Genomic DNA, 27,435 nt, shown 5'->3' on the forward strand with positions numbered 1-27,435 from the left:
TTCTCAAAATGGTGTCACATTTGGGCTATATGATTGCATAAAATGCCGCTGAACAAAAAGTGAGGTCCAGAAAGTCATTGTTTGAGGGTAGAAGTACCAATATGGTCTGTACAGCACCCTTACCTCAACCCCACTGACTAAATTAAATCATTTATAAAGCTTAGATTTACATACTTTAATTTAAAATGTCTAAAATCTTATAACAGTAAATATTAAATATATTTAATATATAAACATCTTTTTTATTTAGCGTAAGCACTATGCATCTGTACTAAAGAAAAAAAAAACCCTCAAAGATTAGATTTGTCTTTTATATTTTTATTAAAAGGTATTCAAATATGTATCCTGTGTCATTTGCCATGTCTAGTGTCTTATTAACCAAAGTGAAATATGACATTTACAGCATCTGGCAGACCCCCTTATACTTACAATTATCTCATTTACACAATTGAGCACTTGAAGGTTAAGAGCCTTGATCAGAGGCCCAGCAGTCATCTTTTGTGGTGCTGGGACTTGAACTCATATTCTTTAACTCAGAAGGGCAACGTCAATACTACTAAGCTACCAATTTACTAGACAGAGGGCTATGATAAAATGGCTATAATGCATTGGAGAAACAGAAGTTAAAAAACAGTAAACAGATAACCAGCCCAAAACCTGGGAACTATAGGGTCCTATAAGAAAACTGCGAGTTAAAGATAAAGTGGACACAATAAATAGACATTATTTCAGTCTATATATATATATATATATATATATCTGATGTATCTCAGATGCAGATGATTATCATCAGTGTGGTTGACAACTTCCTATATCTTAATAAAGCAACATTAAGTACAACAACAACAACAACAACAAAAAACTGACAAGTGTTACTATGGAACAGGAAAAAAATAATTAATTAAAAGAAGATCTACTCTTCCTGTTAGAAATGTCCAACAACCGTTTTTGTTAGGTTCTGTGAGATTTTAATATTTCAGTGCAATTTTAGTTTTAATTTTAGTAGTTTTAGTTTAGTAAAATCCACCTGGCAAAATCAATTATTTGGGGAATAATGGTCTGCTTTGTAAGTACCAGCATCAGGTTGCAATATTCAGAGTAATCTCTTTGAGGAATATTTCCACAATAGACATTAATAATTCAATAGTCCCATTATAGTATAATTAATAGACAGTCTATAAAGGCCTAACAGCAGGTTTTTTTCTCCTGCATTTGCTCTGTGTCTTGGAGACTCCGTAGTTGTTGTTGTGCTTGTAGAACCGAACTCTTAATTCCATCCCAGCCCTCTCTCATCCTGACCTCTCCACTCAGCAGCCCCTGGTAGATCCGACGTGTCAGTACCTCAAAGCATCTTTCAATATTCTCACCCGTTTTAGACGAGGCTTCCACATATGGTGTTCCATATTGAGCTGCCAGCTTCTCAGCCTCAACTGTGGAGACAGTGCGCTCTCCATCCGACTCACGGTCACTCTTATGGCCTACTAGCAGGAAGATCATGGAATGAGGCATGACATGATCGCACACTTCTTCGTACCACTCTCTTACATGCTCAAAAGAGGCTCGATTTCCCAAGTCAAACACCAACATGCCTCCTACGGAGTTCCGGTAGTAGGAGCGTGTCACTGACCTACAAGAGGTAAACAATAGTTGTTAAGTATTAGCAGGCATTCAGTGGTGTGAAAAAGTGTTTGATTTCTTTTTTTTTTTTTGCATGTTTGTCACACTTTAATGTTTCAGATCATCAAACTAGTTTAAATATTAGTAAAAGATAACACAAGTGAACACAACATGCAGTTATTAAATAAAGGTTTTTGTTATTAAGGTTGAAACTACATGGCCCTGTGTGAAAAAGTGTTTGCCTCTAAACCTAATAACTGGTTGGGACACCCTTAGAAGCAACAACTTCAATCAAGTGTTTGCGATAACTTGAAATGAGTCTGTTACAGCGCTGTGGAGGAATTTTGGTCCACTCATCTATGCCAAATTGTTGTAATTCAGCCACATTGGAGGGTTTTCGAGCATGAACCGCCTTTTTAAGGCCGTGCCACAGCAGCTCAATAGGATTCAGGTCAGGACTTTAACTAAGCCACTCCAAAGTCTTCATTTTGTTTTTCTTCAGCTATTCAGAAGGGGACTTGCTGGTGTGTTTTGGATCATTATCCTGCTGCCGAACCCAAGTTCGCTTCAGCTTGAACAGATTGCTGGACATTCTCCTTCAGGATTTTTTTTTGGTAAACAGCAGAATTCATGGTTCTATTTATCACAGCAAATCTTTCAGGTCCTGAAGCAGCAAAACAGCCCCAGACCATCACACTACCACCACCATATTTTACTGACGGTATGATGTTCTTTTTCTGAAATGCGGTGTTACTTTTACGCCAGATGTAATGGGACACACACCTTCCAAAAAGGTAATCTCCACAGAGTATTTTCCCAAAAGTCTTGAGGATCATGAAGATGTTTTCTGGCAAAACTGTGATGAGCCTTTATGTTTATTTTGCTCAGCAGCGGTTTTCGTCATGGAACTCTGCCATGCAGACCATTTTAGCCCAGTCTCTTTCTTATCAGTCATGAACACTGACCTTAACTGAGGCAAGTGAGGCCTGCAGTTCTTTGGATGTTGTTGTGGGGTTTTTTGTGACCTCTTGGATGAGTCGTCGCTCAATTTTGATCGGCCGGCCACTCCTGGGAAGGTTCTCCACTGTTCCATGTTTTTGCCATTTGTGAATAATGGCTCTCACTGTGGTTCGCTGAAGTCCCAAAGCTTTTGAAATGGCTTTAATACTATTTCCAGAATAATAGATCTCAATTACATTCGTTCTCATTTGTTTCTTAATTTCTTTGGATCTCTGCATGATGTCTAGCTTTTGAGGATCTTTGGTCTACTTCACTTTGTCAGGCAGGTTCTATTTAAGAGATTTCTTGGTTGTGAACAGGTGTGGCAGTAATCAGGCCTGGGTGTGGCTAGAGAAATTCAACTCAGGTGTGATAAACCACAGTTTTAACAGGGGGGTAAACACCTTTTTCACACAGGGCCATGCAGTTTTGGATTTTGTTTTTCTTCAATAATAAAAACCTTCATTTAAAAACTGCATGTTTTGTTCACTTGTGTTATATTTTACTAATATTTAAATCAGTTTGATGATCTGAAACATTAAAGTGTGACAAACATGCAAAAAAAATAAGATATCACACCACTGTATTGGTTGTAATTTGAGTGTTTGAGTGCTTCAAATAGTCCTCTTGAAATATTTGTTAAGAATTTTTTCTTTTGTTACCTTAAAAAAAAAACTACGACTGATATTAGACATTATCATATTTACAATAAGACATAAGCCTTAACTGAACACAAACAATTGTGCATGCATTTGTGCGTGGACACTTGACTAGTCGTACTGTATGTCCATATTGTATGTCCTTTTTGAACATCCCATTACAGTACAGTACAGCTGCATCCATCTATTATATAACAGCTACAAACCTGGAAGATGCCCATGATTGGCTAGTGTCTCTGTGCCCTCTTCATGGGAGGGATGGCATACTCTCTTCTTCCCCTGTCAAACTATGACATTTTAGCTAAAGCCTTTGAGCTGTTTCTACATGATTTGCATATTCTATTATTTTGTTCTGCTGCCACATGATTGAATAATTGAGTGATTGGATAATTGCATAAGTGCAGGTGTACAGATGTACCATTATAGTAAATGGTAAATGTTTTTTGCATGCCATCATTTTCCATGACAGCTTTTGCCAGAACATTCAGCAAAAAAAACAACAGCTTTTGTGTAAATAGGAATATAAACCAAAATGCACAGTAGATTAAAAAAGGTTAAGTGAACGTGTTTTCTAGAAAACAAAACAAAACATATATGATGAACTGGCATGTTTCCAAATGTTTGTAACTAGACTTGAAGTGATGTGTGAGTCAAAAGAAAAACTATTTGCATTTCTGCTCTCTCACTCACATGGGGTTATGCAAATGCGATCAGTTGTGAAGAGTCTTTGCACTGTAAGTGTGTCTATAAGTGTATCTTCAATTTTTTTAAAACTAATCAGAGAAACTGCTTTCTTCAATTATTATCCCTTTAAAACCTAAAAAAACAATAAGATTAACATTCCAACCAAGTCTGGGCTAAGACTGCACAACTAGAACCTTACGGAAAGAACATAATTCACAGAATCCAATTAATTGAATTAATAAAATTGTAAGAGTATCTAGACTAGGAGTATCTAACACTTAATACATGAATAGTTTGTATTGTACCTAAACCTCTCTTGTCCAGCTGTGTCCCAGAATTGGAGTTTGACCATCATGCCAGGCTCCACCTCCAGGAAATGCACATAGAAGTCCACTCCGACCGTCTCGTTTATACACTCCAGGAACCGGTCCTCTGTGTAACGCTTCAGCATGGATGACTTGCCCACCGTTGAGTCGCCCAGCATGATGATACGGAACTGATAGTTCCACAGAGTCAGGTCCATGACTGTAGACTCACAGCAGACTTCCACAGCCAAGACTCACCAATTCAAAATCACCAACTGCAGTGCTACTTAGTAGAATAGATTTTGTGCTGTAGATCCAGTGTAAGCTCTCACCATACATCCTCAGTCAGATGATTACAGTGCATAGCTGTTGTCTATAAAGTCCTTTTATAACCAGTCAGGTTGGAGTAATAATCTCATGCAGAGCAACTAAGTTTGTGACAGGGAGGAACCACCCTGTTCTGATGTGCTTTATCATTGTTGCTTGCTCATACTTGTTAGAGGGAGTGGTTTCATTGGGAGAGAAGCAGAATTCTTTAGAGTGCCAGACCAAGCAATTTCATATCAGGACAAGCCCAGTATTTCCTGTTGAGTTTAGTTCATTACATTACTCATTCCATGTATACACAAATAGAAAGTTCTTGAGTTCTAGAAATACACAGCAGTAATAAACTCAGGTCAACACAAGTGATGTTCTTGTGCGGTCCAATACATTTTGAGGTTGTAAAACTACAATTATTTTTCTCCTCCCTTTCATTTCTGCTCTAATGAAGCATTCCATACAAGATTTGGACTTCAAGTGCACTTCCTCCCTCAAGACACAAACAAGAGGGACTAGCAACTGAAGTAAATGTATTGCACTTTGTTCACTGTTTTTCAAATATTCTTCACTAGTACACACAGGGTCAGAAAAGGCAATGTACCAGTGTAAATAATTTACATCAGGTAGTAAACAGCAGTTGAGCAGCAAAACATTAACTGTGAACCAAATACGGAAGTCGAGATTTCAGTCAATTTAGAGCACTGACAGTTTTATGGAAGAAAGCCCAGAGAGATTTACAACAACCATTCACAGGTTGTTGGGTTTTTTTTTTAACTGACCATATGTTCCTTCCTATCATGCCAAACATTTAGCAGTTCTTGGCAACACCCACCCTTGATCTTAGAATAGATTGACATTGCATAGAATACAATTTATTTGTTTAAAATTAATGTTAGTCAGATTAGTAATATCTCAAATGATCTTTGAGTCACTTCTCGTTTTAAATGTGGCAGGCTGCTTTTGTTAGGAAATAATGCAACAAATGATATGTGGTTAGAAGGTTAACAGTGACTGTACAGAAGCATATAGCTTTTAGAGCACTCGGGGGGGAGGGGAAAAAGAAAATATGGAAATATCTTTTTCAACCTTAAAAGCTTAAAGCTGAGTAATGTGAAAAAGGTAACACTGCAAAAGAAAAATGTTTTTCTTTGCAGTCTAGACATGCCTACTTATGGCCTCATGCACAGGCTTCTTAAGCAGCTTCAAGTCCAGGAAACTTATAAAAGCCTACCGATGGAGCGATGCCAAAGAGCTGATATGAGATAATATTATAGGCCAAAGGTGAATAAACATTTGCAGTTAGTAATACAATTACTCAATTTCAGTTTATTATTCTGCTATTCAGGTTGGCTAGCATAGTCACATGACTTTTCCAACCATATTTGGTTCTTTCCTAACTGTTATCGCAAAGCTGAAGCCACATGATATGCATTTGATGTCTTTGGATGCAGAAGCATGAAATCTTTCCTTCACTTGAACTAGGAGACCTAAACCTGTTAGAGCATGACTGTGTCCCTGTGCACAAAGCAAACTCCGTGAAGAGATGCTTTGCATGGGTTGGAGTGGAAGATCTCCTGCTATAGAGCTCTGACCTCAACCCTATTGAACACCTTTGGGATTAATGTGAATGGTGACTGCACTCCAGGCCTCCTCACCTTATCTACATCAGTACCTGACTTTACTAACACCCTCGTGTCTGAATGAGGACAAATCTCCACAAGCACACTCCAAAATCTAGTGTAACATCTTCCCAGAAGACTGGAGGGAATTGTATGGGCAATTATGGATTAAATGTTGAGTACGGTACCGTACATATGAACCTGTGTCTTCAAACATTTGGCATATAGTGTATTATTCGAACTAGTTTTATTTTAAAGCAAATAAATACATAATTATTCAAATATGTACGTTTATTTATTTTTGGTGTATGTTCTGAAAAATGTTTTGATCCGAAATTAAGAAACAACATACAGTACATTGTTAAGTTACGTAATCTAATTTCATTTAGAGCTATTATTTATAACAGCCACAAGGTGGCGACACATCTCTACTCCTCACTATCTGCAGCTCTGCAAAAGTGCTAAGTGTCTGGAATTTGGTCTTCACACATTCAGGGATTATTAGTAGTAGGTTTTGGCCCTTATTTGTGACCTACAGTTTGTGATATACAGTACAGTGTGGTGTATATGTACAGGTGGAGATGTTTCTGTTCTATAAGACAAATATGTAATGTATAAGTACAATGCAAGTACAAATTTTATTGTAAACTCACCATTTACTATATTTCTGCGCAGCATTAAGTTCATGTTTTGATATGAAGACATTTTTTATTTTATATATTGTTTGTTATGTTTCGCTTGAAAACGTCATTTACACACTAACTTGCCCTTTACAAAGAATATAGGCTACCTTAGTTCAACATAGCTAGCTAATGTAGAGAAATGAGCAAAACCTACTTCAGTATGCTTTTTAGATTTTCTTTCTGCCTTGATGAAGGGAGGCAAATAAGACACCTCATTTTAAGTCTTCGCTTACATCAGCATATAAAATAATGATTAAAATAGGGCCGAGGTGCTCATTTGCACCTTTCATGCAGTCTGGAGGATTATCTCTATTCAAACACACATGACTAGCTACGTTGTGACAAATTTTTTGTCCATTTTTGAACCTAATTGGATGCTTAATAAAGTTCATTTAACTTTTGTACAGCACACAATGATTGGCTGGCTGAAAAATGAAGAGACTTTTGAGATTTGTTCTTTGAAGGTCCACAGTTATGGAGTTAAAAGTGTTTTCTTCATGAAAATGTAATTAACCAACAGTGCAAGTATTCAGTGTCAAAATGGTTTCAATACAGAATAAAAATGGCCCGAATAATACTTGAATAATAATAAAGTCATAGATAACACTGTTTTCTAGAAAAGTACTATATCTTTATGTATTTTTTGTCAATATAGCAACTTTTGTACCTCTGCATACTTGTGTATCACCAGCACATATAATATGCACTATGTGTATATTAATATTAGTCTCGATACAAGAAAAATCACTTGTAAAAACAGGTCACAAAAAGGTCAGTGGTCCATCACAGAATAACATTTCTGAACTTCATATAAAAGTCATTAGTCAGTAACACATACAGTGGTATTGCACCCTTAATACATAAATCTAATTCACTGTTATAAAAGATCATTTGATATTTGCTTTGGATATACAATGTTTCTTTTATACACACAAGGCTGAATTAAACAAGGATACACATAAATTATGAGTGTAAAACAAACCTTAACATGTCCATAAAATGAGGAAAGCTGTAGTTACAGTGCATGTCACCAACTGTACTTTTCTGCAGCTATGTGTCTTATAATCTTATAATCATTAATAAACCACAAGGCAATACAGAGAGAAAGACACTTGTGTGTAAGAATGGTGTAGAAGTGAATCCATGGGCTTCTGTAAAACCCCACCTAACAAAGCTGTATAAAAAAAAAACCGTTTTTTTATTTTATTTCTAAATAATAACGATAATAAATACAGTATATATTTGTGCAACTTCTCAAGGCTTCTCAAAGGAGACACAGTTGATTCATTATTTCTCACAGTACCCTGGAAACTTGTAATATTTACAGTTGAAAACTGCAAACATGACCTTTGCCGATAAGATTTACAGCCGAATGTTCGGCGCTCAAAGGGGCTTGTGATATGTATGCGGCACAACCAAATCTACAGGCTGGGGTTGCTTGTAGTTTGCTGCACCATTGCTAAAAGGAGTGCAGTATCCATTAGAAAGGCGTCGATGAGAAGGGCAGTCATATTGTAAGGTACCGGGGGCTGCTGTGTGAAGGTGAGAAAGGTTCTGCAGAGTTTTTAGCTGTGTGGGAATGGAGGGATCGACGACCGGCTCGTTGAATGGTGTGGCGTATTCTGGCTCGAGCCGCAGGGGCTCGGCGTATTCAGGAAGTTGATTCGGTGTGTCATAATGGTTAATGGAAAAGGGAACGGTGTAGCCCTGATCCAGAGGTGGTCGGAATGTGACACCCACTTTCTGTCCACCTGCGAGAACATCAGGCTCAGCGTAGTCTGGGAAAAAACAAGGTAGAACGCATATGAATAAAAGTGTGTAGTCTTACAGGAATTGTGCTGCTTTTTAATTACCCGAGTATCACATTGTGTTACAGTGACAAGTTCATGAAAACCATTTGAATATATTTTTAATTTTGAGATGTAATCAATTCAATGATATTCATGCGTAAGTGCACATTATTTGGGTCTATTAGAAAGTCCATAAAAACAAAGCAAGCAAAGCAAATCAGTTTATTCATTTAAAAAATGAGTGATCTTATTAGATCGTTGTTTATGGATGGATCAGTGACTAGCAGACATTTCAATTCACCTTTATGACAGTGAATGTGTGTAGATATGCTTTGTATAACCCATTTATATTCACACATACACAGTAGATATAAACAGTATACAGTTATACATGATTTATGTCTTGATGCATATCTTATTGTCTATTATTCATAATAACTGGAGGAATCTCAATTGGATGAATGTGCTTTAATTAGAATGACTATGAAGGGAGTCTGATTGTCTTGACCCTCTGTCCTTTTTGTGACTAAAGGCCTCACTGTAGAGTCTGTTAGCCTGAAGGCGGGAGAGGGGGTGGTGGTGGTGGTGGTGGAGGACGTGAGCGCTGCTCTAGCATAAGTGCCCCTCATTTGGGAACCAATTACAGAGACCCTTTCACAGAGGCTCAGCTGACTAAAGAAAGGCACATTTATGCTGCTGATGAGCGACTAAAAGGGAGGGAGAGAGTGAGAGAAATAAAGAACGGAAGAGAAAAATGCACTCTGGCCTTCTCTCGAGTTTCTCTGGCTGTTGAGCTGAACCATGGAACCAGCAGAACGGGAGCAGAAAGGTCATGCTCACTGCCTGAACTGTTGCTGCTGTAGACATCCTAAACTTTCTCTTCCATCATACTGAATCATTACTGTCTGTGTGCTTTGGAAGAATGTTTGTTCAGTACAGCTTCAGATGAACGTCAAGATTTTTATTTACTGCAGATCAAATGTTATTAGTCCAAGATTTAAAGCTTTTTTAAGGTTAACATAATGCTAACAGCTACTATACACCGATTAGTACTTTATAACATTATGACCGGTGAAGTAAATACCACTGATTATCTCTTCATCATTGTACCTGTTAGTATGTGGGATATTTCAGGCAGCAAGTAAAAATTTTGTCCTCAAAGTTATTGTGGTAGAAGCAGGAAAAATGGGCAGGTGTAAGGATGTGAGCGAGTTTAACAAGAGAAAAATTGTGACGTCTAGACGACTGGGTCCAAAACTGCAGTTCTTGTGGGATGTTTGATGTCTGCAGTGGTCAGTGTCTATCAAAAGTGTTCCAAGGAAGGAACAGCGGTGAAACGGCGACAGGTCACGGGCAGCCGATGCTCATTAATGCACGTGGGGAGCGAAGGCTGGTCCGTATGGATCCAACAGACGAGCTACTGGAGCTCAAATTGTTCAAGAAGTTAATGTTAATGCTCGATGGGTCAGAACTGTTTTGGCAGCAAAACGGAGACCAACACAATAATAGGCAGGTGGTCATAATGATATGAACAGGTGGTCATAAGGATATGCCTGATCTTAAATGTACTGAGAAGCTTCTTATATATTTTAAGCTAGTTTTAAAACCCTAGTGCATCTTACCATTGAGAGGAGGGTTAGGGAGGCTATCATGGATGTTCCTAGCCAGAGGGTAGGACACAAGCTCTGATTCTGTATATGGCAATTTTGTCCCGTGGACACTCTGACAACCTGACAAGAGACAAATGCAGTTAACTAGAGAGGTAATAGCCACAGGAAAACAAGCTTGGCACAACAAGCATGAAATATCATTCACTATATCCAGGGCTTACCTTTGTTAAGGCATGACTTCTTCATGGGCGCACCCTTTTTCCTGAATCAAAAGTTTGAATGAAAAAACTGGATTAAAAGTAACTAAAAAGCAATTGTTACAAATGACACAAGGGAAGATCCTATACAATGAGAAGAGCACATGTGTGAAAACATACCTTCTTCTCCACAACAGTACAGCCAACAGGCACCACACACACAGAGCCAAACACAGAACCAAACCCACCACTAATATCACTAGAAGGTTAGAGCCTATAAAGAAAAAGACTTGCTTGTGACCATTTTCTTCTTAATGGATAAAAATGTTATAATTAATATAACATATGAACCATTTAACCATAATCATAAAACAAAAGGAGAAAAAATGTGTACCAGAAGTGATCTAAATGCAGTAACAATAACACACAATTTATGTCCTTGTAAATTGTGTAAGTTTAATAAAATAGCAAAAATGTATTGAATAAACAAAGCTTTTAAAGAGCGTTACTGTTGCACCTACTGTTTAAGTACTGTAGCTACAACAGGTGCTTAAAGAGCAGGGAGCAAGTTGCCCAAGTAGTGTATTCAGACATGGGCAGGATGGGCAGCCAGACTGGGAAATGGCACCCGCACAAAAATGTACTGACATACACGTGTAATCACTCTTCTGTTCCTCATCTTTCTATATGTCATTCTTCCAACTGCATACTTTCCCTATTATTTTTTACTGTAGTTACTCAATACTTCATAGCGGGAAGTTAAAGGAATAAAAGTATATTATGTACACGTTTTTACTCGGCTTTTATGCCCATGCTGAAGAATTAATACAGCGAGCCAATGAACTAGAAATGATAGAATTGTACGTGTTTAAACTTACTTTGGCTCGAGTGTATGACCACAGGACTCTCGGTGGAGAACTCACTCAGCAGCACGGTTTCTGTGGGAACTGGATTCAGTGCGCTGGATCCTGAGGAGAAGATTGACTGAACTAATAAGTATGGCATTCAGGAAACTAAGCAGACTCAGTGGAATGTTGGACACCATGCAATTATCAGCTCTGAAAAAAAAATCTGCTCTGAAATTCTGAGGCCTTTTTACCTTGCGCTGTATATAGTATTGTTGTTTCCGTTAGATCTTATATAGAAGAAACTTACACAAGGAATTCATTACTGCCTCATAAAGCAGAAACATGGAGCAAAGCCTGTATGTGAATAGAGAGATGGAATTTTACCACCAATGTTGGATCGAGGTCGAAACGCAGACAACGGACAGCCGAGTACTTGGACCTGTACAGAGACTCTGCTGTGCCAGAGCTGAGGCCAGATCTGGAGGTAGCGGGCTGTTATTGGGGGAAACAGGCTGTTAAAAGTGTTTTGACCATCAGATGAGGCTTCAAACACCTGCACACCAAGAAGAAAAAAGTAAAAATCCAGCAATGCACTTGAATTAGGGTACAGCTGACATGGGTATACAGTAATCCCCTGTTTATCGCGGTGGTTACGTTCCAAAAACACCCGCGATGAAAATGCTTGTTTTTAATTGTTTAAGCCGGAAATCATCCTCTCACACCCTTTAAACACACACAGAAAACATTTGCAAGAATATAGCGAGATGAATTTTGTGTACATTTGTAGAAATACAGAACACTATCACATTTATAGTGAGCACAACTGTACTGTATTAACATTTTACTTCATTTAATTATAAAAAATTATATTTTTAACTTAAAACTCCATAAAAACAATTCCCTATAAGTTTTTAGGTCTATGTTGCTATCCGCGAGAGACCGGGAAAATCAGTTAAACAAATTAGTTATGTGGCGAATACAATTCCGCGATAAAACTGGGGACACGATGTCTGAACAGCGGTAAAGCGGGGGATTACTGTATCATGGTATGGAATGTAAAAATGTTTTGGGTACTTTTTTTTCTTTGCTGGTTGCATCTTTGTACATTTTCCATGTTTTGCGGTCTTTGCTGAACTTGATTGTGTAAGTCTTGATGAAAGATTTTGACACTCCCTCTGTTATTATTCCTGGAAAAAAAAAAAATTTAAATCATCAACCCAGTGTTCAACACAGACAGGTTTTACTGGGTGATCTTAACATTCTGCAGTCAAAAAGAGGCTTACAAACAAAAGAGAACTCTATGATCTGCACACAAAGGGCATTTAAAAGGCATTCTTTTAGCCTCCTGACCTGTTACGCTGCTCCGATTAAAGAGCTCCAGCTCCAGCCATGGCTGCTGATCCGCAATGCTGGTGTGCCATTTCACAAACTGGACTGTTGAGACCCCATTTTCTGGAATCCAGTTCGGGCTGTCCACATCCTCTGACATGGAGGACGCGTTGTAGGTCATAACTGCTAGCACGCTGTCGCATGCTGATATGCGAAACATGGGAGGGAAATTAACTTGGCAGAACTGGACTGTCATTTCATACATTACGAGTCAGCGAATAAGTAAACAGTGCAGATGTTTGTATGCCATGTTTTGCACACTGGAAATGTGCAATTGTCTCATATGTAATGATGATACGTAATATGTAAGTACCAAGCACTAGTTGTAACTACATATTAGATACTCTATAATTTTGTGTACAGCCTTCTTGCCATTGGTCATACTCAAAGAATCATAGAATTACATTTTCCCAAAAACCTGTGGTCACTTAATTACTGGTGTTTATTAGAAGTGTTGCTATTTGTCAAGTTTCATGTTTCTAATAACTGAAAGCAGCACTGGATTTACCTCTGCTGAAGACTAGCCTCTTATCAGACAATGACCCTCTGTGGGGAAAGAAGAGATTTTTGGTTGAGAGTGGGATTTGCATATTTCTCAAATTGTACACTCAAACAGCTGAGCAACTATTACATTAGCTACCACAGAGTTGAAATGATAAGTATGGATGGAAATTTGTTTGCATAGTGGGTACATTGAGGTCTCCAGCAGGGAACAGTGTATGTGTGCTTAGCTGACAGAGTGGCACACTCACGTTCTGGACAGTACTCCATTTGCAAAACTTGACTCATACAGCGTGATGCCTCTCTGCTGGGTCACATTAATTATTCCCCCCAGGCTGTCTGTTATGACCCCTGCATGCACTGCAGCTTTGCACAGCACAGAGGTCTAAAAAAAAAAAAAACACAACACAAACACAATGCAGTAATTACATTATACACAGGCCCATAATCATGAAGAAAGCACCAATATATAGTAGGTTTACAGCACTTTATGTGGCATTGCTGCCTTTTTCATTGTGGTATCTGGCATTCCAAAATAGTGTTTTGATTCTAGGCTCAGAAAAGGCGATTCATCCTGCGGCAGCTGGAAAAAAAAATCTCCCCCCAGGCAGTACTGGTCCAATTCTACAGAGCAACTCCATCATGACCTCAGTCATAATTGCCTGCTGCTTCTGCTCAAGTCAAGGGCAAGCTGCAATACAAAATTCCTCTTTTCCAAAGGCAGAAGCTCTCATTAACAGCTCTGAATAGAACCTCTCTGTCACACCTGTGTATTTATACTGTCAAATTTTTACATTCTTTTAATAACGTGCACACGCAATTCCATCACAATTCAATTCCATCATATACACATACCCACATTCGTTTAGGGTGTCTGTATACTCATTGTCTACAGGAACACCTGTGCACCTGCTCCTTCATGCAAATAGCAAATCATGCCATTAGCAATCAAGTGGCGGCGGCAGCACAGTGCATAAATTAATGCAGCTACACGTCAAGGGCTTTAATTAATGTTTCATGATATTCAAATATTATTGATCAGAAAAGGGGAAAGTAGGATCTCAGTGAGTTTGACCAAAGCATGGTCTTTTGAGCACACATTGGTAAAAAAAAAGTATAAAAATATACAGTGAGATGTAGTTCTACAAGTGGAAATATCTTGCTGGTGAGGAGATTAGAGGAGAACAGATAGATCTCTTTACATGAATTGTGAGCTGGTTTGGGCATCAGGTTGCATTTCTGTCAGCCACAAACAGAAATCTGAGGCAACTGGGCAGTGTTTCACTGAAATTAGACAGTTGAAGATTGGAGAAACATTGCCTGGACATACACTCACAGGATGTTTTTGTTAAAAAAAAATTTAATAAATAAAAAATACACACACGCACACACATACATACCCAGCCATGTGCCTCTGCCTCGTGAAAGCTTCCACTTCTTCTACAAAACTAAGCATGCTCCGATGACTTGGTGCAATGACATTTTGATAATAGCATGCGATTAGTTTTCACTGAGAGAGAGAGGTAAAATAACGAGCTGACTGACAAAACAACAAATGTGTTTTCATCCTACTCTAAATCCTTGGCTCTATAACTCTGCCATTTAATTAGTTTAGTTATACATTTTATTAATTCTGTCTGTGATTTGTTCTTATTTCCTGCAGATAACATAAATCAGTTGTATTTGTTTGGCTGTGTGGCATAGCAGATTTATGTTGAATGGGCCGACAACCAAGGAATCCGGACAGGATTTATTCTGCGTTCAAAACTAGCAAAAATACCATTTTGGCTTTGTGATTGTGTTTACAGGAGTTCTCAGCAAGCAGTAACAAAAGCACCAAATATTGGCCCAGAGTTGGTTTGAAAGCACAACCAGTCCTGTGGATTTCAAATTTCCCACCCCCTGTTGTTCTACAGCATTCGCAAACAGCACAAGTATTCGCATTTTTCATCATAAAAATAACAACACAATACAAACGTGGAAAATGGAAAAGAAATATGAAAAGAATAGCTTATACCCCAACAAATTATAATAACACATCAACATTATGTCAGAACATTCTAGTTTCGCTACCAAGAAAATACAGCTCAAAGCCTCGTTAGTTGTCATTCACCCTGATTAAGTGCAGGCATTGCTCATTTATCAAGCAATAATTCTGTCAAAATGGACACCCTGCACAGCTATCCTCATTGTCAAGTGGATGTAATTAGCTTCAAGCATCATAATAATAATAATAATAATAATAATGCTTCTGCCTATAAGGCCTGAGAAAAAGAGTACTTACATCTCTGTAGCCTTGCCCATGCTGACCCCAGATTTCCCCTGCCACATCCTTGCATCCCCCAGGACAAAATGCTCTGAAAAACAGGAGGGTCATGAATGATTAGTACAACAAATCCACAAGGATTGTACAGGTTTTCTACTTTTATTGTAAAAATAAACAGAATATACTATAGTAAATAATAAGGATGATAAGGAAAATAGAAAAATATGTATAATACTAAGGAACTTAATTCCAAAGAGGTGAGATGGTATTTGTAGAAGTGAGAATGAGACAAACACACACACACACACACACACACACACACACACACACACACACACATATATATATATATATATATATATATATATATATATATATATATATATATATATAGGTTTCGTTTCTGTTCCTATGTCATGCTCAGAATAACAAAAAAAAAAAGTAAAAGCAAAGTAAAGAAAGGAAGAAGGAACAAAAATATCTTAAATGACAGAGAAGAGAATATAAAAAAATTATGCACATGCGGGAGAATAAAAAAAAAATTGAATTATAATTGCGGCTGAGATGAGTCAGTGTGAAACGGCCTCCTACCTAATCTGCTGGGAGGTGAAGTGGCTTCCTCTGTGAAGACATGATATGAGGTCTGAGAAAAAAAGAACCAACTGCATCAATCACAGAGCCACAAAATAAATCTGCTCACATTCCCACAATCCCACATGCTCGTTCTTATATACTAACTGCATGTCCCTCAATTTGTGATGATGACTTTGATTGCTTGTGTAATGATTAGGGTGTGTGCATGTGATCTATGTATATAGACTTAAAGGCATTTACGTGGGTGTGAGCATGAGCCCAGTATCTCAACACAGTGTGGTGCAGTTGATCGGAGCTCTCTGGGTTAGGATCTTGGCTCCAGATGTGATTTGAACAAACAAATAAAAAACAGGAAGTCATGTGTTCACATTACAGAAACCAGAGTGCTTGAAACATTCTTATGTGTGTAAAAAATATTGGTTCTGTTCTTGAACATCTGACCTTTTTTGACTGAAGATGTGAGTTTCTTGCTTTGCTGAATTCTGTTCTAACAGCTATCTGGAAAACTTTTTATTTGTTCCCTACTTATAATAACTTGGACTGTGCACCCCAAGGTACTATTTTGTTTTATCAGTTCAAATCTGAAATATCATTTACAATGTAGACTGAGTAAGTAAACATAATATGGTTAAAATATAAGTATTTCACTTATCACATTAATTAGTTGTATAATATAAATACTGACTGTAATAATAAAAACGATGAGCTAAAATTAAATAAATAAGTCACCATAGTATGCAAACTACTACATAAATATACGAGGAGCTAAATAAGGATTAACAAATCTATGGGGAGTTTATTCTATCTAATTAAGTCGTTTATTTTCGCATGACATGATTATGCAAAAAATCCATCGTGGAAATGAGTGATATACATAGTGAAAATTAACCATCTAATAATTGTATAGAATGCAACCGCTCTGGTTGAACAGCAGTGTCTATTTGTGCAACCCATAGAGGTAAACTATATGGAAAGCATGCAGATCTCATTATCACATTCTTTCCTGGAGAGCCTGTCGAATTACTAGGAATCATCTCACTTATGAAGGGACTGATAGCTCACAATGACCAACATGCATTACAGGTTATATGGTTCCAATTTACAGTGCCCGAGAAAGAGGAAGGATAACTCAGACATTTTAGTCAATCTTGGAGCTCGCATTTTGGTTTAATTTAAACCCCAGGCATTGTGTTCATAAATATAATAACAGCTACAATTTTAAGCTACAATAAAACTGTAGTTCATTTTGTTTACATTATTAAACCTCCATTCATATTTTTGGACTGAATTTCTTTGTATAATGAAAGTAATCTTCCTAAAAATTTTGTTTAAAAGATTCTTATAATTGAACTGAATTGTTACCATCCTAAGTCACCCTGAGTTATTATACATGATTACCCCTCCAAAAATGCTTAATTAAATGAGAAAGCCAAATCCACATGCATGATTAAATATGATTAATAGTGTACAACAACTGTAGGGACTTGCTACAAACAAATATTCATTTCTTAGATCAACTTTGGAAATAGCTAATAAACTAAACTATTTGTCATGTCAGCGTGGCAAAGGGATGGTTAACCTGCCATGCTGTGTGCTTTGTAGAGGAGGAGGAAGTAGAGGAGGAGGGGAACATCACTATTCCCCAGCTCCCTATGTGTGGCCACTCTGAAAAGCCTCTGTCTCTCTATTCAGGTTAAGAGAGGAGGCCTGCTAGTCTGCTTACAGAGCAAACACTCTTTAGCTCAGCGAAGCAGGACAGCCAAATTCTAATGTTAGCCTCACTCAACACACAAAGACACACACATATATATGTGCCTCTCAGATTATTTGATGGTTACATAGTGTTTGCCTCTTAGGTCGTAAGAATGTTTACCTTTTTAGCACAGCATGCAGCTGCAATGTGATAGTATAGAATTCTTTTGGCAATCGGTCCCTTAGGAAGGATGAAGCACAACACACTATAAATTCTGGTCAATCAGTGTGAATCATGGTATAGAGGACATGATCTCATGAAGAATTCATGAATTAGAACTACTGTCCATATCGTAAAACTTCTTGGTTCCAAGAGTATCTGCCAAAAGTATTAATCTTTTGGTAAAAAAGAAGAGGAGTCCATCAGCATAGACCTTGAAATATGAAGATCTGAAAAGATTCTGTATGAAGGAATCTCACATCATTGCCATGTATTCTAAACCTCATCAGGCATTATAGAAGACAAAGTTGTTGTCTTGGCAAAGGTTGGTAGCAAAAAATATATGAACTAAAAGTGCCAATAATTGTGGCACACACACATATTTACTTAAAACTGTGTGGTGTCTGCAATTGTTTGATATCCGTGAAAGAGTATTTTTGTCAATTTATTAACAAACAATCAAAAGGTTAGGAATAAAGCCATTTTTCAGCAGCCACTTTTGTTTATATTTACCAAGGGTGCCAGTTTTGGTGGAGGGCACAGTATATACCTAGTATACTGTTATTAAAATAGGAATTTCTACAACTTATGTTGTCTCAGGAAGTTTTTTCCCCCTAGGGACACATTTCTAAATGTTACATTTTTATTTCTTTATTTGTGTAAAGATGCTTTATAAAAAAAATTGTTCGATGCATTATACTAATGTAAACCGAATCGAATTGGATTAATGTAGCATTTTTTTCTTATGATCAGAAAATAGGTGGCATTCATTTTCACTTCCTTTTATTTATATCTTATGTTTGGTGTAAAACTGCTCTTAGCCTCAGTTGGTCTACCCACAATTCACAGACCATCTGATGTCTTTTAATGTGACTTTTCCATCTACAAGCTTCAAAAGCTTCAAAAAGTAAATCTGGTATCCACAATTGGATTGTATGTTTACTCACATGTTTCTGACAGGAAGTCTAAAGCAGAAAATTATCAATGAAAAAAAGGTGATTGTCAAATCTTTGAAAAGGTTTTTTTTTTTTTTTTTACATTTTGTTAGCAGTGTTATTCAAACAGTCTCATTATATGAAAGCAGGACATTTCTGGCCATGTTTGATGATGAAATGTACCAGATGCTCTAGCAATGTAGACATCTGGCTTGTAAATACAGGAGTGAAAGGTTTCTGGGTATTGCTGAAGACCAGTAAAAGCACATTACTACAGAGGTGTAGAACATTGTAAAACTTCCATTTTTAAGATTTTCACTGTAAAACAATAAGTGTGAAGGTTATTATGTAATGTGTAAGAAGAGATTGAACATCTCAGTGTGTGGTACCTGGGTGTTGATTGGTTGAGTAGGACAGCAGAAAACCTCTTCCAGACCGGTGAGTGCCAGACACAAAGTGCAGTGTCACTTCACTACTGTTCAAAAACATGTTCTTTTCTGAAGCCACCAGATGCCTGCACAGAGGTCCTGTATAACACACATTCAATTGTTTTTGGCAATTAGTTATACACACAAACTCTTTCAAATACACATCTTTGCTAATCCACTGTATCATACAACTTAAAAAAAATCCCACAAAACATAGGGCTGCCGGGAATGTGTTTCAGAACGAAGCTGGCATAATTACTGACTCATACCAACAGTGCTAACAGCACATGTCTCTCAGTACGAGAATCACTAGTAAGCCTAAGGGCTTACTAGACCTGCACAATCACATACTGCTAAAAATGGCACCGGCTGTTTCACACGCAAAATGCTGAAGTACCACTGAGAGATATCCCAGACCCCAGGGAGCCTGAATTCCTCATGCTAATGACTGTCACTTGCCCCAGTACAATGTACATGTTTATGTGTGTGTGTATTTGTAAAAAGAGTCACTATCACATAACCTCTGCTGAGAGGTATGTAACCTGCTTATGTAGGCAGGCACATGGCTTGGCAGGAGCTGGAGAACAGCATGAAGATGGGTGTCTGGAATTTGCCAATAACAACAATACAACGTATGGTGTAATATACATGTAAGAGCACCTTTGATGAACCAACTGGACTCCTCAGGGTAAGAACTCATCTGAAGAAATGTGTATGTCATATCCGTAAGTGGTTTTCAGGCCCTAACATGATCACTATGGGATAATTAATTCATTTGTCACGCTGGATATGAACCAAGTTGTTTGTAAATCATTCGGAAAAGCATTTACTCCAGAATTATCTGGTTGTCTATTGAGTTTGCACAATTTTTCATTTAAGTAGTAATGTGGATCTTGATATTTAAGACATAAAAACAAGCCATTAGTGTCAGTTACTATATTTTATAAACAAATAAATTTCAATAAGATCGCTTGAAAAAAACTACGTAAATGTCATGTTTCAGATTAATTACTGAAAAGAAAACAATCCAAAACAAATGAATGAATGAAATCAAATAAACACTATTCATTTATTTAAAACAAAAGAAATGGCACCCTATAAAAGCAAAAGGTGTTTGTGTATCTTTATGGTACCTCACACAATGCAATGGCTAAACTGCATTACTGGAAGATTTAATACACCTTGTTGGAAATGAGTCAATCATTAACCATTTAGAAGTTTCAGTTCTCTGTCAGCTTCTGTTTTGAATGTTTTTGTGAATGTCATGTGAATGCATATTATCATTTATAGCTAATCAGTATACACACATCAGCCGAAAATAAAAAAAATCCCAGCTACCAAAATTTATAAATGTATATCTGGCATATACTTGTAATTTGGTGTAATAAAAATAACTAAAGCCAATACAGATTCATACAAAACACACAGGGAACTATCTAGAAAGTTGACCATATTTGACTGCATTTAATTTTGCTTCAATAAATTGTGTACAAAAAAAGAAAAAAAAAAGACTGAATTTCTTACCCAAAGTGAAGGCTTTAGATTTCTCAGTGATGGTGAGAGAGCCAGCTTTGCAGTCCTTGCTCCACTCTAGGTCAAAGTCTCCAAAGATGAGGTTCAGTGTGTATCCTGTAGGCACTTTCAGGCTCCACATGCACTGCGTGTGGTTAGGGTACGTGCCAGGGTAGTTCCGAGAGGCTACGGTGCCACTCATAGGACCCAGGATTGTGTGTCCACACCCATCACCTGGAGTGAAACCAACAGATAAATAAATAAAGAATTTCCTCTTCTAAAACCACATTGGCTTATTTACAAGACATAATTACAGCAAGATAAATGCTGCTCAAATATTGGACAAACAAAATGCGGTCTTGTGGAACAGTTGTTTTCGAAACGTTAATAACTTGAACTTGTAATGGTTTTGTTTATTCAATTTGAATGATGATTAATCGCTAAACAACAGATATCAATTGCAACATGTCTAAATTCTGTTTCCTGTGTGGGGGAAAAAGCAAATTCTTTTAACCGGTATGTATTTCCAAAGTAGAGTTGTCTATATTTCTAATCAGACTACCAGTAAGAGGCGAATTTGGTGTAGTGGTTGTGTTTATAACACACTGTTAGCAGTGTGCAGGTGGTTGGCTTTATCCATAACATTACATTGACATGCTGGCATGAGAACTGTGAAAATGTCTGGGCAAATGCGTACACAACAGCTGAGTCCTGTGTGGAACCAGAGTTTGCCAAGTTCCCTTGTGTTTGTTATACTCCAGGGGGTTTTCAGTTTACATTTCAATTAAAATGATAATTACAGTAAGTCCTTGTTAATGATAGGGTTTGTGTGAAGGTGAGTAAGAAGGAGTTCCAGAAAGCGACCTATTTCGAGGCAAAATCTAAAAGGTGTGTGTGTGTGTGTGTGTGTGTGTGTGTTTATAAATGTGAAGTTAAGTCTCTTTTATAGTTTTCCTTCTTATTCACAACCCACACTGATATTCCCACATAGCTTGATGACTGTACAGGTTCGATTCCACTGACACATTGCATTCTCTATGTTTGATGTAAGGATGATTAGAAATACTTTTGTTGCTATGAACAAGTCTTCATCATCGGCACAGGAAAACTAACACACATTTGTGGCCAGACAGTTAATGACCCTCATTTCATGAAGTTCAGCAGCCTATGAGTATGACTCACTGTGGCTAAAGAGCTAAATCTATAGTTTTCTATCTCTGTGCCATATAAACAATGGATATTGTCTTAAGATGTTTTTCCCCCCTGTCCATACTCAGGGTCCATGATGAGGTGATCTTATGTTTTAGAGTTCTGTTTTCACATCCCACCACTAACTCTATCTTAATCGGTTAGTACCGCTCATTTGTTTCCTCGGCCTCTTCCCTCCCACACACCTCCCCTGAGATTCCCTGGAAATACCAGTGCTCTGGTCTGTAGTCATGGATGGCAGAGTGGCTATACTTGCCACCACCCACATGAAAGATGAGGAAATTCGATTGCTGTAAATCTTTAAAAGTTTTAGATCTTTATGATGCTGTTGGTTTACAAATGTAGGTAATATTTTCTTTTTCTGTCTTGTCTCTTATTAGTATTATTGTCTTATTATTATGAAGACTATTTTTCCTGTTGGTTAACAAAGTGGTAACTGGGAACAACTGGGAATTTCTGCTGTAATTACTTTTAAGGACCCCAGTCATGCTGAGACATGTCTGGGTGTGTTTGCAGAGTTTGCATTGATTCTTTGCCTTTAATGTAGCTGAATATAAGAACATATTCTATATATATATATATATATATATATATATATATATATATATATATGAACATAACATTATTATATATATCAGCATTTTCAAGTTAATAAAGAAAAATATTTTGCCATTTTTCATTATCATCAACATCATCATCATCATCATCATCATCATCATCACCATCATCATGAATGAGATGACTCGGTTCTTACAAAAGCCACAGCGGATTAAATGGGCTATGCACATTTCTTCATATAAATGAATCTCATCTTTTCAAAAGGAATCACTTCAAAGGCTAACTAAAACAAGGACTCTGGATATCTGTCAGGTATTCTTCACACACTGTCTGGGAACATGTCATTTTTATTTCCACCTCAGTGGTGTGGGCAGGTCCCCACAGGCCTGCCAGGATGTTCAGCTGTTTAGGCTGTCACCTTCGTAATACCTTTCTGTCCATCATGTAGTGACAGCAAATTCACCTTAGGAGTTCGTCTATTCTGTTCCTTATGCTGCCTAATTCCGATGTCTTGTAAAATGTCTGTGGCTTGTTAAAGCAAATGAATCATGTAAAGTAATGACCCTAGCATCAGTCAACTTCCTCTGGGATGATGCAGCTAGAATCCAGAGGTTTGCTCCCTACTGTGTAGACACAGTACACAGAGACATGGCTCTGTGGGAGTGTGTTTACCCAGTAATCCTTACCTCTTTAGAGTGTGGACGTGGCCAAGGTGATTCACACTGACCCCACTCATGTTGGAACAAACTGGTGTGTGTAAGAGTAAACACAGAGGAGACTGAAGCTCAGACAGTCCATTACAATTTTGAACAAGTTTCACATTGCAGAATTATCACTAGCTGGTACAGCAAGCATTATAACAAACACTCGCTCTCAGTCTAACCATAAATATATATATATATATATATATATATATATATATATATATATATATATATATATATATATATATATATATATATATTAAAAAATTTTAAGGAAAATGTACATTATTTTGACCAGAAATATTTTTTTAAAGCATTTCCAATACAAAATCTTGATTTGCTTTGTAAACTCCAAGTAAATTAATAACTACTGACAAAGAGCATGATTAATAAGTAAACTAAAAAACAAGGCATGAGTGTTCAAACACTTCTTTCACAAGATGCAGACAAACAAAAACACAAACAAAAAAAGAGTTTTACATGCAGAGTACTGGGGTACTGCTCCACATAGCGCTTTATAACACACACACACACACACACACACGTTCCTGATTGTATTGCATGGAGAATCTTTCTTTGCAAATGATGTTAGATGACAAGTTTATGTAGCAATATACAGATTAATAACCTTAATACATATGTTTGTGAGTAATATTAGATGAGTGATCATACCATCCTGCGCGTGGACCAGCAGAACCGTGTGAACAATGAACACAGACCAAAGTGCAGTTAACACTCGGACAGCATCCCAAATAATCCCGAACTGTGCCTTCATGGTTTAATTCGCATTGTAGGACAAATTCCACACTCTAGAAGTTTTGTCATCCCTCGGTAACAGCCACACAGAAGGATCTGGATTTAAAGTTGTGCAGTAGTGTTCTCACTTCCTCAGACTGTGTGTGGGAAAGCAGTATGGGCAGGGCATGAATCACAGAGCTCACTGTTAACTCTCTCGTTGGCCTCCTAGTGTGCCACTTAACACTGATTACTACCATCCCAAAATAAGGGTTTGGGTAACAGCTTGTCTTTCCAGATCACGTTTAAACGATGGTATAATAAAACAGAACGTCGTCCAAACTGTTTAAAGGTTTTACTGTAGATAAAGAAGAAGAGGCTGAACGTTGTGCACTCAACTCAGCAACTGGGAACTAAACTGGAACATGAAAACATCTCCATTTATGGTTGTTATTTCTAGACTTCTCAATCTCAGCCCACCTTGAACTAGATCATAACAAGATGCAGTTTTATCCACGAACAGACCAAATAAAAAAAAATGCACGCTTTATGGTTAAAACAAACACATAAAATGATATAGCGCCATCCACTGGTGTAATATGCAAGAACGCTGTAAAGCACATACTGTACTGCAACAGTTCAGTTCAATTTATTATTATTATTATTATTATTATTATAGCTCTTTTACAGTGTGCATTGTCCCAAAGCACCTTTATAGAAATAAATAGATTACAAATATAAATTCTGCATTTATAAGTTAGTCCCATATAAGTTTTTGCCAACAAGGCAAGAAAATACTCCCAGATGCAAAAATTGAGAAGAACCTAACTCAAAAGTGAACCCAACTTCATCTGGGTGACACCTTGGGTTAGTTTTTTGGATGGTAGTTATTGCCACAGAAAAGCAACCATACAAACATATATAAAACATAACAATTATTTAACAATTTAGTTACACTATTGTTGTGCTTTGCTGTATAGCAAATAAAATTCACTGTAATAATAGAATAGGCCTGGTTGAAAACTCACAATTTGACTATTATAAACTAGTCATAATATTTCAAGATTGTATTGATTCCTTGGGCAGATGAAACTTTGATTAATTTTAAAGATTAATTGAATCAAACTCATAAACTCAAGATCCAAAGCATATGGAGACAGTGTTATGGCCTGGACATTTATGGCTGTCTGGGGATCTGGGTCACTGGTGTTTGTTGATGATATGACTACTGATAGAAGTAGCTGGAAGAAGTCTGAGTTCTGCTAAGATTTGGTCAAATAAGATGGTATCTCTCTCTCTCTCTCTCTCTCTCTCTCTCTCTCTCTCTCTCTCTTCCATGATTATATCATAATCCTGAATTTTGCTATGTACCAGGTTATCCCAAAACCAGCAGGATCAGACTTGCCCGTAGCTGTAAAATACATTATTTATTCAAATTAAAACAAATAAATGGTTAAAGACAAACTACAAAATCACTGTCCAATAACTGTATCAGTCTGACAGTTGACATTATCCTATTACTGCTCCAGTATATTTTGGCGTCTTCTGCTACCTCAGAGCGGTCCTTCTCAGTTCTTTGTCATCTGAAAACAGGTATGCATAGCACATTTTTGGATGATGGTGACATTCAGGCTCACTGTAATATAACATTGTAATCAACATATATTCTCTGTAACAAATAACCAGTTAGGTGCAATGTCACAGAACACATCACTTTTATGTTGCTTAAAATTCCAGCAGCCACAATATAAATTGCTCCTGATGTCCCTTTCCTTAAGTCATGTGGATAGGAACATTATGACCTTGAAAGACACACTATAAGGGCAAAATTATTGGGACACCTGACTTTTCCAGCTACACTATATGGACAAAAGTGTTGGACACCTGACATTTCCAGTTATATGTGGTTTTATTGCAAAGTTAAAGGCACACAATTGTATAGGGATAGGGATATGCATGAAATGTTCCCTTCACTTTGACCTAGAAAACTCAATCCTCTTCTTCCCCCAACTGTTACCACAAAGATGCAGGCACACAATTGTGGTAGCATAACATTTTCTCTTCACTTCAACTAGGATACCCAAACCTGCTCTAGCATGACAATGCCCCTGTGCACAAAACAAGCTTCATAAAGATATGATCTACCTGGGTTGCAGTGGAAGATCTTCAGTGGCCTCCTATAGAGGCTTGGCCTCAATCCTTTTGAACACCTTGGGGGATAAACTGGAACACTGACTGCACCCCAGGCCTTCTCATTGTAAATAAGTACCCGACTTTTCTAATGACCTTGTAAAAATTTTGTATAACATCTTAACTGTACATTAAGGAGATTATTAAGGATGTCAATTTAACAGCAAATGGGGAATAAATGGGGAATAAAGTGTTAAAAATGCACATACAAATTGCATGGGCATGTGTTCAACTACCTTAAGCCCATTTTCTTTTTCATCAGGAGAACATGGTAAAACATAGGTGAAAGATGAAACTTGGCCTGTCTTCATGGTCCATAGGAGAAGGACATCTGCGGCATACTCAGGGGAAGCTCATGACATTGCTGACCAGACCAAATGTGGTACTGGGACATAATACATTAAACATATTTTGGCTAACACATGACTATCTATTTTGAGGTCATCATGTTTCTGCAGGAAGCAATAGAATGGGATATGAGAAACCAGATCATTTTAGGCATTTAAAGGTCAGATACCAAACTGAGTGAATATAAAATTGTATTCTGCATGTTGAACAGATGAGCCATTAGGAGGAACTTATGAACTAAATTATTTGATAAAGATACAAACATTGTAGCTGTTAAGGGATGAAAATGGCTTCAGTGGGAGCAGAATAGGAAGATGAAGAAATGTTTCAAACTGGGAGGTATTTTTGCTCAAATCTCACTTGGAAAAAAAGGAAAAGAGGTTAGTTGTTTTCATATATTTGCAATGTGTTCACATGTCTATAGAATAAGATAAAATACTGCAGATCTTTTACTTTTCTTTAATGCTTTGAAAAAATCTAGCAAATGGTGATTCACATCATATAAAATTTGTCTATATGACTAATGACTACATGCAAATAAAGCACACATCATTCTATAGATAGAAAGGTTCCCTAGTGGTCTTGTGGTTAGGATGTGGCGCTCTCACCGCTGCGGCCTGGTTTCGATCCCCGGTCAGTGAACCAACCCCAGCCACTCTCAGTGCCGGTCCCAAGCCCGGATAAATGGGGAGGGTTGCGTTAGGAAGGGCATCCAGCGTAAAACATGTGCCAAATCAAACATGCGGATGATCCGCTGTGGCGACCCCTAATGGGAGAAGCCGAAGAGAGTTATTCTATAGATAGAAAGAAGTAGCTGTGGAT

General features: G+C 37.5%; 2 protein-coding genes across 2 annotated transcripts; both read right to left on the reverse strand.

Annotated features, from left to right (window-relative positions):
- Window positions 1-302: 302 nt before the first annotated feature.
- rab42b (RAB42, member RAS oncogene family) lies at window positions 303-4,739 on the reverse strand. The gene is made up of 2 exons (XM_046846155.1): window positions 4,265-4,739; window positions 303-1,627 (listed from the first exon to the last, which is right to left on the reverse strand). Exons 1-2 carry the CDS (start codon window positions 4,480-4,482, stop codon window positions 1,186-1,188), a joined length of 660 nt encoding a protein of 219 aa, XP_046702111.1. The 5' UTR covers window positions 4,483-4,739; the 3' UTR covers window positions 303-1,185.
- Window positions 4,740-7,496: 2,757 nt separating this feature from the next.
- On the reverse strand, window positions 7,497-24,451 carry si:dkey-34d22.1 (discoidin, CUB and LCCL domain-containing protein 1). The gene is made up of 15 exons (XM_046848417.1): window positions 24,013-24,451; window positions 20,882-21,103; window positions 19,319-19,456; window positions 16,080-16,131; window positions 15,507-15,579; window positions 13,474-13,607; window positions 13,230-13,267; window positions 12,683-12,865; window positions 12,407-12,519; window positions 11,717-11,885; window positions 11,363-11,452; window positions 10,665-10,758; window positions 10,509-10,549; window positions 10,300-10,407; window positions 7,497-8,665 (listed from the first exon to the last, which is right to left on the reverse strand). The coding sequence occupies exons 1-15, from the start codon at window positions 24,113-24,115 to the stop codon at window positions 8,271-8,273; spliced, it is 1,953 nt and encodes a 650-aa protein (XP_046704373.1). The 5' UTR covers window positions 24,116-24,451; the 3' UTR covers window positions 7,497-8,270.
- Window positions 24,452-27,435: the final 2,984 nt, after the last annotated feature.

Source organism: Silurus meridionalis, chromosome 4, assembly GCF_014805685.1.
Source record: "Silurus meridionalis isolate SWU-2019-XX chromosome 4, ASM1480568v1, whole genome shotgun sequence".
NCBI lineage: Eukaryota > Metazoa > Chordata > Actinopteri > Siluriformes > Siluridae > Silurus > Silurus meridionalis.